The following is a 14,006-nucleotide window of genomic DNA, read 5'->3' as shown; positions in this document are numbered from 1 at the left end:
CTGAAGATATGGTCTCCAGTACTGTATCCAGTACTCTAAGTGAGGTCCCACCAGTGTTCTGTACAATGGCATGAGCATTTCCCTCTTCCTACTGCTAATACCTCTCCCTATGCAACCAAGCATTCTGCTAGCATTTTCTACTGCTCTATTACATTGTACATTGCCATTAACAGCCAGGAACTGGAGAACAAGAAATGTAAATTCAGGTATAGCTGTTTAACAATGCTTAACAAAATCTCCATTATCTTTTTCATTTATTTTGCAGAAGACAATGTTATTTGTCTATTTTGTATGTTTTAAAAATACATTATCAGTGAAGAATAGAATAAATTTTATCCCATTTGCGAGACATAAAATTGTGATAATGTATATTTGTGATATAAGTAGGAATTACATTTTGAGATGTTAGATATAAATTAATAAAATAAAGAACGAGAGTCAGGGATAGCGTCTGTCTCCACGGGCACAAGTCTGGTGTGGGAGATGTGGTGGGCTAGCCGCTGCGGGACACCCACGGAGTGAAACGTTCGAGGCTTGTGGAGACAAGATGAGCATGTTAGCCTTTTATTATTTTTCTCTAGGGAAAGCATAGGGCCAGTTAATAGTTGTTGTACATGGGCTATTTGCAGCCTCCATTGCATTTCTACCTAGTCTTGATTTCTGATGTATCCTCCATTGCTACATCACCTGTCTGCTCCCTTACCTGCCCACCCCCGCTTACTCCTCCCACCGATCCCTCCCCTTCATCTACAGTCCCCCACTTTCTCCTACTACCCCTCCCTCTACTCCACCTTATCCTCTCTCCTCCTACTTCTCCTCTTCTCCTCCTCCCTCTACTCCACCTTCTCCTCCTCCTACTCCTTCTTCCTGCTCTTACTCCTCCCTCCTCTTCCTACTCCTCCCTCTACTCCACTTTCTCCTCCTACTCCTCCCTCTACTCCACCTTCTCCTCTCTCCTCCTACTTCTCCTCTACTCCTCCTCCTACTCCTCCCTCTACTCCACCTTCTCCTCTTTCCTCCTACTTCTCCTCTACTCCTCCTACTCCTTCCTCCTGCTCTTACTCCTCCCTCCTCTTCCTACTCCTCCCTCTATTTCTCCTTCTCCCCCTCCTACTCCTCCCTCTACTCCACTTTCTCCTTCTACTCCACCTTCTCCTCTTTCCTCCTACTTCTCCTCTACTCCTCCTACTCCTTCCTCCTGCTCTTACTCCTCCCTCCTCTTCCTACTCCTCCCTCTATTTCTCACTCTCCTCCTCCTACTCCTCCCTCTACTCCACTTTCTCCTTCTACTCCACCTTCTCCTCCTCCTACTCCTCCCTCTATTCCTCCTTCTCCTCCTCCTACTCCACCTTCTTCCCTCTCACTCTATCCACTACTCATTCTTCCATCTCCCCACCACCATATCTATATCCTTTATATGCTTCCTCCCTTCTTATTCCTTACCAATTTCCTCCACTCATAGACAACTCTGCCTCTACCTGACAACATTATATTTTGAAGAAAAGTTGCTCTGGCCACTCTTCCGCCACTTCCCAGGGGGGAATACCACACTGAAAGAACTGTTTTGGGCACTCTCAAGGAAATAGTGCGGCCCTGACCCAGATTCCCATGGAAGTAAGGGAGGTGGCTGTCCCTCATGTTTTTTCTTCACTAAGTCCCCAGAAATCTCATGAAAGGAACCTGATTCATTAGAACAAAACATGAACATTCAATTTACAAATCTCTACAGAGGGGGGTCAGCAAGAGAACTGTGAATAGAAAGACAAATACCCCCCAATCTCACACAGAAATAGGTGAGGAAACCTCTTCTACTGCTCCTCATGGTTGCTTTGAACAGATGAAAGAAGAAACAAGACACCTTTCAACAGAGCATGCAGTAGCTTTACCAGATCCTGACTCCACTCTGTTTGCGGATAAAGAGGAAAGGTACCATACTGGATTTGCTGTTGCTACAGAAGATCAGGTACGTCAAGCATCTTCACTTTCCTCATTCACATCTGCTCAAGACGCTGAATTGACAGCCTTCTCAGTGGCATACAAAATGCCTGAAGGAAGACATGCCAATATCTACACTGACTCAAGATATGCCCTGGGTGCAGCACATTATTTTGGATCAATCTGGAAGATAAGAAGCACCACTCAGCTGCCCAAAAGCTGCCAACCAAGCCACAAGTGCACCAAGGGAAGTGGACAGAAGGGTGTCCGCTAAAGAAACTTCTATACTCACCATGTAGATCCTACCTACAGATCTCAAGCTTCTGAAAGAATGACAAGCAGCTGCTGATCCTGAAGAAATACAAAGCTGGAAAAACAGAAAGGGGCAACCCTTGAAGACGGGCTGTACTCCAACACTCTCAAGCTCTGTTTACCCAAAAAAAAACATGTACTGGGCAGTGAGCCCATGGAACTTTATACCTATCCAAGACCCTCATGAACTCTTTGATCTCTAAATACTCCTAAGCACCTAGCTAACTCTCAATATCCCTTTCAAGAATCCAGGTGACAAAGAGCTACTGGGTCAAATATGCACTAGTTATAATAGACATTTTGTCAGGATGGCCAGAAGCCTAGCCGGTCATCAATGTGACAACCAAGACCATATACCCAATAGTGCATTGTGAAAGTTGCAGAGATCACTCAGTGGATTCATTGTTCCAGATTCAAGACTCTCTCTCTCTCTCTGCAACATGAGAAGTAACATTTGTTGATTTTGACACACTTTTGACTCTAAAGAAAAAAAGATACCAACAAGTAGGTGTTTGATGGCCATAATAATGCCTGACCACCTGCCATCGATGGAAAGCCGAGGACCCCAAAAGGAGACCTCGTGAAGCTAAAGAGATCCAAACGCCAAGCTCCCTCAGGATTATTTGCCCATCCTGAGTTTGTGGTGATATTAATATTGACTAAATGATCCGAGTCCACCTACGCTGATGTAGCGTGGGACATGTTTAATACTACAATGCATAAGCAAATGCGCCCTAGCCAAGGTTATTATGTCCATACACATAATACATGACAAGGTACTCTTGACACACCACATTCATGCTTCAGAACATAAAGAGGAGCACCCCTCTAAAGGGAAAGTTTGACACATATATATATATATATATATATATATATATATATATATATATATATATATATTGATGCCATAGGTGTGCCAAGGGGGGTACCAGATGATTTTGCAGTAAAAGGAAAGTTTGAGTCCATTTTCCCAACCGTCACTGCTAATAATAATAATATTTTGATTTGCATTTATTATATCTATTGTAACCAACAACGTTTACCTGCCACCATGACTTGTTGTGCCTATATTCCAGATAACACAGGTCCATATGGTAATGTAAGCTTGTCTATTTATGATGTCCCTCCGAAGAACTAAGAAGACTTTAAGAACCGTTACTTCATAGGGTTTTGTGCCTTTTGGCTAACCTGTCCTCTGAAACTAACCAATAAAGTTTTTATCTCTTAGAATTTAACATTTCATAGGGGGGACTGATGTAGAATTATTAAAAAGTCTTTATTGTACTTGTATTGAATTCTTGCACTAACTCCATTTTAACCTGATGCTGTGACAAATCCTCCATTTTGTCCTCATAACCTGACTTCTCCATATGAAAACTACATTACATGACAGAATTGCTCAGCACATCTAACACAATAGACAAAGACTGTATTTTTCCATAAAGATATGACTAACCCAGGAACTGCTGAAATTCCCCTAACTCGCAACATAGTATAAATTGAAGGCCATGAGAACACTGTAGTAATGAAATGTTCTATTCATAAGAGACCTTGCACCTGACCACGAGATCTGACATCACCGACCGTGTAAAATGACGCTCAAGACCCCCTTGTCCCCACCCGTGTCCAAAATAATACCACCTCTTGGTGGGTGGACACAAAGCTAACCACTTAGTTTTTGATCCAATTAATAATATTGATGGGTGGACACTGATATGGTCACATAACATTTAATCCAATTAATGATGTTTATTTGTTATTATCTGATATTCAATGATGATGTCATTTTGCCTTTAAAAAGGCCTGCATAACTGTTTTCCAACTAGATTGCATTAAATTTTCTGAAGTGCTTTTAACCTGAACTCCATGTGTCAGTGTGAGCTTACTTCTGCGTATACGCAATTTAATCATCTCAGATTTGGACAGGAACAGATAGACATTTAAACATATTTGTTTATTTCTAAATTAATCTACATCAATATTAAGGAAAAAGGAATTTACGGTAAGTAAAATTGCAGTTATATATATATATATATATATATATATATATATATATATATATATATATATATAGAGTAATATAATTTAATTTATATTTAATTAGATATTTACTATTGATGCTGGTTTCCTTGGCTGGCGCAGGGTAGTGAGAGTTGGTGTTCTATCAGATTCAGAAGGTATCTGAATCTGATAGAAAACTGGGGCTACAGGAATGGGAGGTGGGCTAAGGGAGGGCAGTGGGCGGTGAACTGAGATGTCACTCAGTTCGCCGCTCGTGAACGCGCACACTGCGCACATGCGCGGTGTGCATAGAAATTCTTCCCATTGAGATTCATTGAAGTCAATGAATCTCTATTAGAAGATTTTCATTGGCTAAGCGTTGCGCTGGACGCGCATGCGCTTTGCGGCCGCAATGATTTCCTATGAGAGGAAATTCATTGGCGGACAGCGGGGAAAACAGTCAGCAGACCCGATGACCGCGCGGGAGGTGTCGACTATCGGTGACGTAGCGCGACAAAGAAGGTAAGTAAAAGGGGTATTTAGAATAGAATTTAAAAGTTAAAAGTGGGGTTCAGAGGGGCACTGAGTAGTCAGGTATAGAATAGGGCTGTTAAATCAGGTAGTTTAGTGGTGCCTAGAGTGGTCCTTTAACTGCTCGATGAATGGGCGCTGGTGTATAACCCCCACCTAGGATTCTTTGGTTCTCACTTGGAATGATAAGATCAGGATGCCAGGTATAAAAGGTATTAAAAAATAATTTATTGGTACAAAGATATATATAAAATAATCTACAATGCATTTCGCCTTGCAAGGCTTTTTCAAGTAGATAAAAATAGGTAAAACAGTTAACCTGGCATCTTATATTTTATATAGGAGACAAGCGATGGTAACATTGATTGAATTTTGCGCCAAAATTACATCATGTGGGCGGGTCTATGACCACATGTTTTTATAAAAACATAATAATGATATATACATACATAAGATAAAACTGTATTGTTCCTATTTCATAGTAATTAACTTCTTATGTAAAAACGAGGCTCATATTCAAAGTTATAATGGGTTTTAACATGTCATGTGACGATCGGTAACACGTCCGTATCACCTGACATGTTAGACGATTTCCGGGTTCGGGAGAGGATCTTGTGCGCATGTGTGTACGAGCCTCCCCTGATTGCGCATGTCTGCAAATAGGTGGGAACGGGAATATGAAAACAGCCGCTCCATATTACGTTTGGCAGTGTCCCTCACAGTATATGGAAGAGCATATTTAACTTCCGCATCACGTGAGCGGACCTACGGTATAATACTCTCTCTCCTCTCTATTTAGTTATTTGCTTAAAGTTATAATGTAGGATTGTTGTGGTATATGAGACTATAAGTCTCTATGCTAATAGGTAGTTAAATGTTTAATATTAAATGGATACTTCTTATTGTATAAATACAACCGGAAGTTTGGTGTTAAATAGAGAATGATTACTACTATTAAAAGCTAGTAAAAGAGAAGAAAGGTTGTTGGTAAAAAAATATTTATATAAAACTTGATATTAATAAAAAGATGGACTCTTCATATCAATATAAGATAATATTAAACATATTAAATAATGAATAAAATTATTTGAAAATATTGGTAATGATTAATGAAATAAATAGTGATATGAAAAAATATGTATAGAGTGTGGATAAAAAATGTTGAGGGGTATGGATTTTTGTAAAATTATTTGTAATTATGCATTTAAAATATGGCGACCCCCCCTAAAAACAATATTAGGTTTATCTGTGATAATGTTTTTTTAAAATCTCATCTTGTTTTAGTATATACCAATGCTTGTTTACAATTTTTCTTACCATACTATTTGTATTATTAAAATCAAAGACAATTGGTAATGAGATAGGGTTGTCAGTATTTCTCTTTTTATATTCTAGAAGTTCAGATCTATTACTATTTGTAATTGTTGTTATCTTATCATCTAATGTTTCTCTTGATATTTCTTTTCGATTAATTTATTTTTTAGTATGGTAGATTGTTCATCAAAATCTTGTAGATTTGAGCAATTTCTTCTTTGGCGGAGAAACTGACTTTTAGGAAGCCCATGTAACCAGGGCTTATGGTGGCAGCTAGAGATATCTATTTTGTTGCTACAGACTTTTTTTTTTAAATGTTTTTTGTATTTACTTTATTGTCTCGTATGAAAATTTGTAGATCTAAAAAATTAATAAGGGTTTTGCTGTATTCCCATGTTAGGATAATCCCTGTATCATTAACGTTAAGATAATTATTTTTTTTCCTAAATGAACATATGCCGTCCTGAGGGGGCATGGGTGGAGGGCAAACTTGGTGTCCTACTTCCAATATATCGATGATATGTTCTTAATTTGGGAAGGAACAGAAGACTCCCTAAAAAAAAATGTTTAATTATCTTAACATTAATAAGGGGATTATCCTAACATGGGAATACAGCAAAACCCTAATTAATTTTTTAGATCTACACATTTTGGTGTCTTTTTTGGAAATGTGTCTCCTGAATTAGTGCTATATGTGCGTTGTGTTTTTTTGCCACCATCAGGGCTAGTCTCCGTTTGTGGGATGAATTTAGGCCCTTGGCAGTTAGGGAGAAAATGTTAAGCAACATAGTATTGGTGTGTCGTGTCTCTTGTCTATGTTGAGTGCATGTAAAGGCATATTGGTTGTCATTTTTTTCTATAGGTTGTGAAGGATGCATGTGGTACACAGGAGTATAATTTTTTTTGTGCAATTCGTTGAGAGGTTTTTTTTCAAGAGTAGTTTGTCTTTGAGGGGGAGGGAACTTGTAGGAAGGGGGAAAACATATAACATAAAAAAACCATATACAACAATTATGTCTCCAGGGTGAGACTTGGTCATGAAACGGTTAACAGGCTGTAAAGCCTACATGAGGGAGAACCCTTATTTGGCCTCCGTACAAGGTTATCACATATTGTATAGGGGAGATCCCCGACCGAGTTTAACTCGGCTGATACCTTACGTGCCTATGGTTTGGTACCATGTGTGATGGTACTAGAATGGTGGCTCAATGATTAACTAGCATGGCTACTGAACTTCAGTTATAACAATGCATACTAATCATAATGGTACAAGATCCTATGTATATAGAATATTTATGGTTTTGACAATATCAAGGCATTGGTAATCTACAACCATCAAGTATTATATTTTCACTTAGCTGTGGCTGCAGTGAGCCATGTGTGAGACAGCTTAGTTGGTGATTTGGATGAATGTCTCTGATTTGGGGACTTGGAGTTTTCGTCAACGTTTATTTTCCATTCAGCTACTAGTTTTTCTCCATCTTTGGGGGTGAGTAGAGGATGTTCTGTGCCTTTGCGTCATACTATGAGTCGTGTTGGAAACCCCCATTTGTACGGGACATTCTTTGTGCGTAGCGCTTTTGTAATTGATATGAAAGTCCTTCTTGTCACCAACGTGGCCACTGACAGGTCTGTATATAGTTGGATCTTGTTGTATTCACCTGGGAGCAATTGCATTTTCCTGGCTGCTTGCATGATTTCTTCTTTCGTGGTGTAATAATGAACCCTTGTGAAGGTGTCTCGCTGGACCGTGGATGGTAGGGCCTGGATAGTCTGTGAATCCTATCTAGTAGTAGAGCAGAAGCTGGGATATTTGGGAGCAGTGTTTGGAAGAGTGTTCTTGCATATGTCCCCAGGTCTGTTGGGCTAACTCTGCCAGTTTGTTAAGTATGGAGTCTATTTTGGCATCCATTGTTTCATAGGCTGAGGCCACATTGTTATGCGCCGAGATTATTTCTTCAGTTTTTGTTTCTAAGTAATCTGTGCATTCTCCTAAGCTTCTTACTTCTGTTCTAATGTCTTCTTCCAATTTTGCGAAGTCTGCTTGTAGTGATGGTCGTAATTCAATCAGCATTTTTTGGATTGAGGAGTCAGTGGCAGGAGTAGCTTTTGGTGAGATGGTGGTGTAACGTAACTCCCCGTACTCCGACCGAGTACCTTCCGTTGATGGCCGCTTCCTAGCTTGCGCCAAGGACCACAAGCACCGCACCGGACACCACAACCACCGTAGCTTAACTGGAATCTCGCCGTCTTCTGTCCCTCCTGGATCAGCTTCTGTCCTCCAGGACCGTGTGGGGAAGACCTCTCCTCCAGGAGAGCGTATCAGTAACAAGCTCTTAAAAGAGCTAAGTGATTAAAGTTCAAGGGAGTATGCAGAGCATAGCAATCCCCAATGTTAGTATAGCTGTCCCCTCCAATCATGAGACAAGACTACGTGTTGAGGGTCAAGAAGAACTGTCTCCAATGAGCATTAATTGCTGCTTTTATGCAGGATTTTACAGGATAGACACCACCCACTGGACCTTGTGGGGCACCGACAATACAAAAAAAAAAACATTTTTTATAACCAGCATAATTGGGGGACAAACATATCCAAAATTCACTTGAATCGGTTAAGTGGAAGTCATATTTTGACCGAGGAGGGACAAAAGAGCCAGTTCCAAATGGTTTGGCAGTGTCCCTGGGACAACGCCCTGCTGGAGAACAATGGGACAGGGGGAAGGGAAGAGGCACACCTTCCCATGGATTTAAAGGGCAGAAAAAATGTCCCAAAAGATTCAATATGTCCATAAACTGTTTATAAAGGGCCATACACTGTTTTTAAAGGGGCATGTGGCAGGAGGCTGGCAGTCCTCTCCAATGCCCAGTGGCAAATGGCAGTTTGTCACAGGTGGTTTAGTCGCTTTGTTCGGAACTCGAGGCCAGTGATGTGCCCACAAGCGCCATCTTGCGTGTGGCGTTCCGGCGATGTTAAGGCCATGATTTGTAATGTCGTCGGTTTGAGCTGTGTATTTCTGCTAATTTAGATGTTTTTTGTCTGGATAAGCTCTTCTAATCGCTGCGATGAGCGAGTTTTCTCCAGGAGCTGATCGCTCCGTCTGTCTTCTCCAGCGGTGAGGCCATGCCCCCTATTTACATTTTTTTTCTGCCTAAGGATAGAGTTAATGCAGTATCTGACTCAATTATCTCCCAAGCCGAGGGGAGGGATTGTATGTTTGCTATGGGAGTGTCATGCGTTTAAACTCTATTGTTATTAGTCTGTGACTTTATTTTGTAGTACCCCACAAGGTCTATGTGGCATCCCCCTTGCATGGGGATGGTCATAAAAGGCCAAGTATGGCACCATTAAAATTAGTTTCTGCCTACCCTCAACATAGAGTCTTATCTCGTGGGGGGGGGGGGGTTGCAACTGTATCTGCTCTGCCATATCACAATACTCCCCTGGGTTCTAATCACTAGCTCTTATAAGAGCCGTTCCTGCTAGACTCTCTGGAGTAGGATAGATTCACCCACTGGAAGCTGGATCCTGGTTTTGTGTCCAGGTTGGGTGGAGGACGGCAAGACCACAGAAAAGCTACAGCGGCTAAGGGGCTACGGTGCTGATGGTGTCTGGTGGAGTACGTGAAGTCCTCAGTAAGCAGTAAGTAAGAGCATCAATTGGTGGAGGCACCCAGTCGGGGTGCCAGTCGGTCCGTCACAATTTCACTGACACAATCTGATTGATACACATAAGCTCATTTGACATAAAAACACAAGCTCACTGATACACACAAATAGGCTGACACACACAAGATCACTTCAGAAAAGATCACTGTCATGTGATGCGGGGTCTGAGCATAGAGGCACCAAATTGCTGGGGACTCAGTAGGGAGCCTCACAGTGCTCCCTGTGACCCCTGGCAGCCTAAATGCATCCCCAGCACCTCCCTCCTTCTTTCCCTCGGACTGAACTGTCACAGTCCAAGGGAAAATTACCTGTGGGCAAGTTCCCCCGCTCCCTCCCTTGTCCTACCCTGCTGATGACCATGGATTCAGTCAACATATGTTCCTCCTGCATCAAGCAGGATACTACCACTCGTTGCAGGGAACAGTTTGACTTTTTCTACAGTAATCTTATTGCAGCAAAATATTTAGATATTGATCCAGTAATAATTCAGACTTAAATCTTTCCCATGCTTTTTCTACCATTAAATGTAGGAAATTAGTTAATCCTGAAATGTTTGTCACATCAGATTTCCAATAATCGAATCAGATTGTCTTGCAGCCTTAAAATGTATATTTATTTAAACATACACAACATCCAAAAATAAGAAAGTCGTTGCACACGTCTGTACCAATACAGCAATATGTATGCACTTCAAGTTAATATTCATTTTTGATGTTAAGTATTGGTGGTGACTATATTTGCAAAAAGCTTTTATATGTCTAAGAATTCAGTTAATTAGGAGGCGTACACATGAGGATAAGGCTATTGGATTCTTTAAAATATGTGTAAAAAAGGGTTGTGGCTTAATAACCATTCTACCCAATCTAGATTAAAGCCATACATTATGAAAATAGATAACTTTTTTTTGGGGGGGGGGTTTACTGTACGTATTGGGGCTGATGTGTACTATGGTCGTTGCTGCTGCCAAAGAGTAATGCGAGTTTGAGAGCAGGACTTGTTTTTGTGTATTTATAAAAATGGTTATACTTGAATGGAAAATAGAATTTACACAAATGATTTTTACTATATATGTTTAAATGAATGCATTCAGAAAGAGGCCCTTCTTAATACACATGGGAGTCTGACCTGGAATGCTGGGTCAAAGGTTATAATAACAATGGGTCTTCAATCTATCTGAACAAGAACCATATTTGTCGCCCATTGACATACAATGGACATATGACCTATAATTAATACTAGATGACTAGGTGGAGACTTTCAGTTTCTGTGTATGAAAGAATTCTGAAATTATATTATTTGCAACGAATACAAGAATGATTATAATTACATTACATCAGGTATTTTAAAGTATATATATATATATATATATATATATATATATATATTTCAGAAGGCTGAAATTTGACTCCAAATTATGAGTGGCTGATTGGAATATTTGACAAAATTGGTATATTTATTAGTTATAGTCTCCACTGCATTGTATGGCTTAAGGAAAAAAAAAACCCCTAGAAAATTAGTAGTAAACATAACTGTTGCTTGAAGTCTGCATTGACATGGGGGCTGGTGAAACTAGCCTCTCTCTTGGAATGTCCAAGGTTATTGTGTCCTGGGAAAAGAATAAAGGACCCCAGAGGATAATTAGTGTAAACTAATTTGCATTCCTCAGTCAGAGCTCTGGTCTCCTATTCCAGTTCCAGTTCATATTATTCTTGGTATGAATAATTTGTAAATACATTTATTGTGAGTGCTACTATCAAAGTTACTATTTGTTGTGTGAGCCTGAGGAAAATCACAATTCATGCATTATAAAATCACCTCACTTGTGTGAGTTCTCTGATGTCTAACAAGACTTGAATGTTGCCCAAACCAATATCTACATACTCAACATGAGAACGGTTTCTCTCCTGTATGTTTTCTCTGATGACGAACTAGCTCTGCATTTGTGTAAAAACATTTTTCACATTCAGAACATGAGAACGGTTTCACGCCTGTGTGAGTTCTCTGATGACAGACAAGCTCTGCATTTGTCCCAAAACATTTTCCACATTCAGAACATAAGAATGGTTTCTCTCCTGTGTGTGTTCTCTGATGACGGACAAGAATTGCATTTGTGACAAAACATTGTCCACATTCAGAACATGAGAATGGTTTCTCTCCTGTGTGTGTTCTCTGATGACAGACAAGCTCTGCATTTGTCCCAAAACATTTTCCACATTCAGAACATGAGAACGGTTTCTCTCCTGTGTGTGTTCTCTGATGACGGACAAGAATTGCGTTTGTGACAAAACATTTTTCACATTCAGAACATGAGAATGGTTTATCTCCTGTGTGTGTTCTCTGATGACGGACAAGACTTGTGTTTGTCCCAAAACATTTTTCACATTCAGAACACGTGAACGGTTTCTCTCCTGTGTGTGTTCTCTGATGACGGACAAGACTTGTGTTTGTGACAAAACATTTTTCACATTCAGAACATGTGAACGGTTTCTCTCCTGTGTGTGTTCTCTGATGACGGACAAGACTTGTGTTTGCGACAAAACATTTTTCACATTCAGAACATGTGAACGGTTTCTCTCCTGTGTGTGTTCTCTGATGACGGACAAGACTTGCGTTTGTGACAAAACATTTTTCACATTCAGAACATGTGAACGGTTTCTCTCCTGTGTGTTTTCTCTGATGACGGACAAACTGTGCCTTTTTGACAAAACATTTTTCACATTCAGAACATGTGAACGGTTTCTCTCCTGTGTGTGTTCTTTGATGACGAACTAGCTCTGCATTTGTGTAAAAACATTTTTCACATTCAGAACATGAGAATGGTTTCTCTCCTGTGTGCGTTCTCTGATGACGGACAAGCTCTGAATTTATGAAGAAACTTTTTCCACATTCAGAACATGAGAATGGTTTCGCTCCTGTGTGAGTTTTCTGATGACAGACAAGCTCTGCATTTGTCCCAAAACATTTTTCACATTCAGAACACGTGAACGGTTTCTCTCCTGTGTGTGTTCTCTGATGACGGACAAGATGTGCATTTGTGACAAAACATTTTTCACATTCAGAACATGAGAATGGTTTCTCTCCTGTGTGTGTTCTCTGATGACGGACAAGATGTGCCTTTTTGACAAAACCTTTTCCACATTCAGAACATGTGAACGGTTTCTCTCCTGTGTGTGTTCTTTGATGACAAACTAGCTCTGCATTTGTGTAAAAACATTTTACACATTCAGAACATGAAAATGGTTTCTCTCCTGTGTGAGTTCTCTGATGACGGACAAGCTCTGAATTTCTGAAGAAACTTTTTCCACATTCAGAACATGAGAATGGTTTCACTCCTGTGTGAGTTCTCTGATGACGGACAAGCTCTGAATTTATGAAGAAACTTTTTCCACATTCAGAACATGAGAATGGTTTCGCTCCTGTGTGAGTTCTCTGATGAAGGGCAAGTTCTCCTTTCCCGGCAAAACATTTCCCACATTTACTACATAAGAAAGGCTTCTCTCCTGTGTGAGTTCTCTGATGTCTAACTAGATTTGAATGTTGCCCAAAACTATTTCCACATACAGAACATGAAAATGGTTTCTCTCCTGTGTGAGTTCTCTGATGACGGACAAGCTCTGAATTTATTAAGAAACTTTTTCCACATTCAGAACATGAGAATGGTTTCGCTCCTGTGTGAGTTCTCTGATGAAGGGCAAGTTCTCCTTTCCCGGCAAAACATTTCCCACATTTACTACATAAGAAAGGCTTCTCTCCTGTGTGAATTCTCTGATGACAGACAAGTACTGCTTTAGTGATAAAACCATTTCCACATACAGAACTTGAGAAAGGCTTCTCTCCTATGTGAGTGGGGTTTATGTTTACTATCTCCTTTGAGAACATACAGGAATCTGACAAAATGCTTGATTTTTCAGAGTTAGAATTGGTTCTGTTAGTAGATTTCTTCATAGCCTTGCTTCATGTATTTCTGTTCTTGTCTCCGCTCCTGACAAATACACCTGAAAGAAATATATTGGGAGTTAAAAGAAATTGCTATACTTAGAAAAACAGACAATATTTGCATAATATATAAGAGATACCGCCATCAGGTGTCATAGTGCTTGCAAAGAAATCAAGCATTTTGTGTGCATTAAACCATTCACTAACAAAATTGTGTATATAGGTGATACTCAAAAAATTTGAATATCTTGTGCAATAAGGAGGGTCATCCTGGGGGCGTGACCAGATGTAGGAAGAGATGGCAGCATACT

General features: G+C 40.1%; 1 protein-coding gene across 1 annotated transcript; it reads right to left on the bottom strand.

Annotated features, from left to right (window-relative positions):
* Window positions 1-11,640: 11,640 nt before the first annotated feature.
* LOC134569273 (oocyte zinc finger protein XlCOF7.1-like) lies at window positions 11,641-13,599 on the bottom strand (the record flags this gene model as incomplete). Its single annotated transcript, XM_063428189.1, has 2 exons — window positions 11,641-11,693; window positions 11,748-13,599. Coding segments are annotated over 2 exons (1,905 nt in total), but the record flags the coding sequence as incomplete, so codon positions are not given.
* Window positions 13,600-14,006: the final 407 nt, after the last annotated feature.

The sequence above is a fragment of the Pelobates fuscus genome, chromosome 7 (genome assembly GCF_036172605.1).
Source record: "Pelobates fuscus isolate aPelFus1 chromosome 7, aPelFus1.pri, whole genome shotgun sequence".
In the NCBI taxonomy this organism is placed as follows: domain Eukaryota; kingdom Metazoa; phylum Chordata; class Amphibia; order Anura; family Pelobatidae; genus Pelobates; species Pelobates fuscus.
Note: the sequence above shows the minus strand (reverse complement) of the source record. Positions and strands in the feature narration are given on the sequence as shown.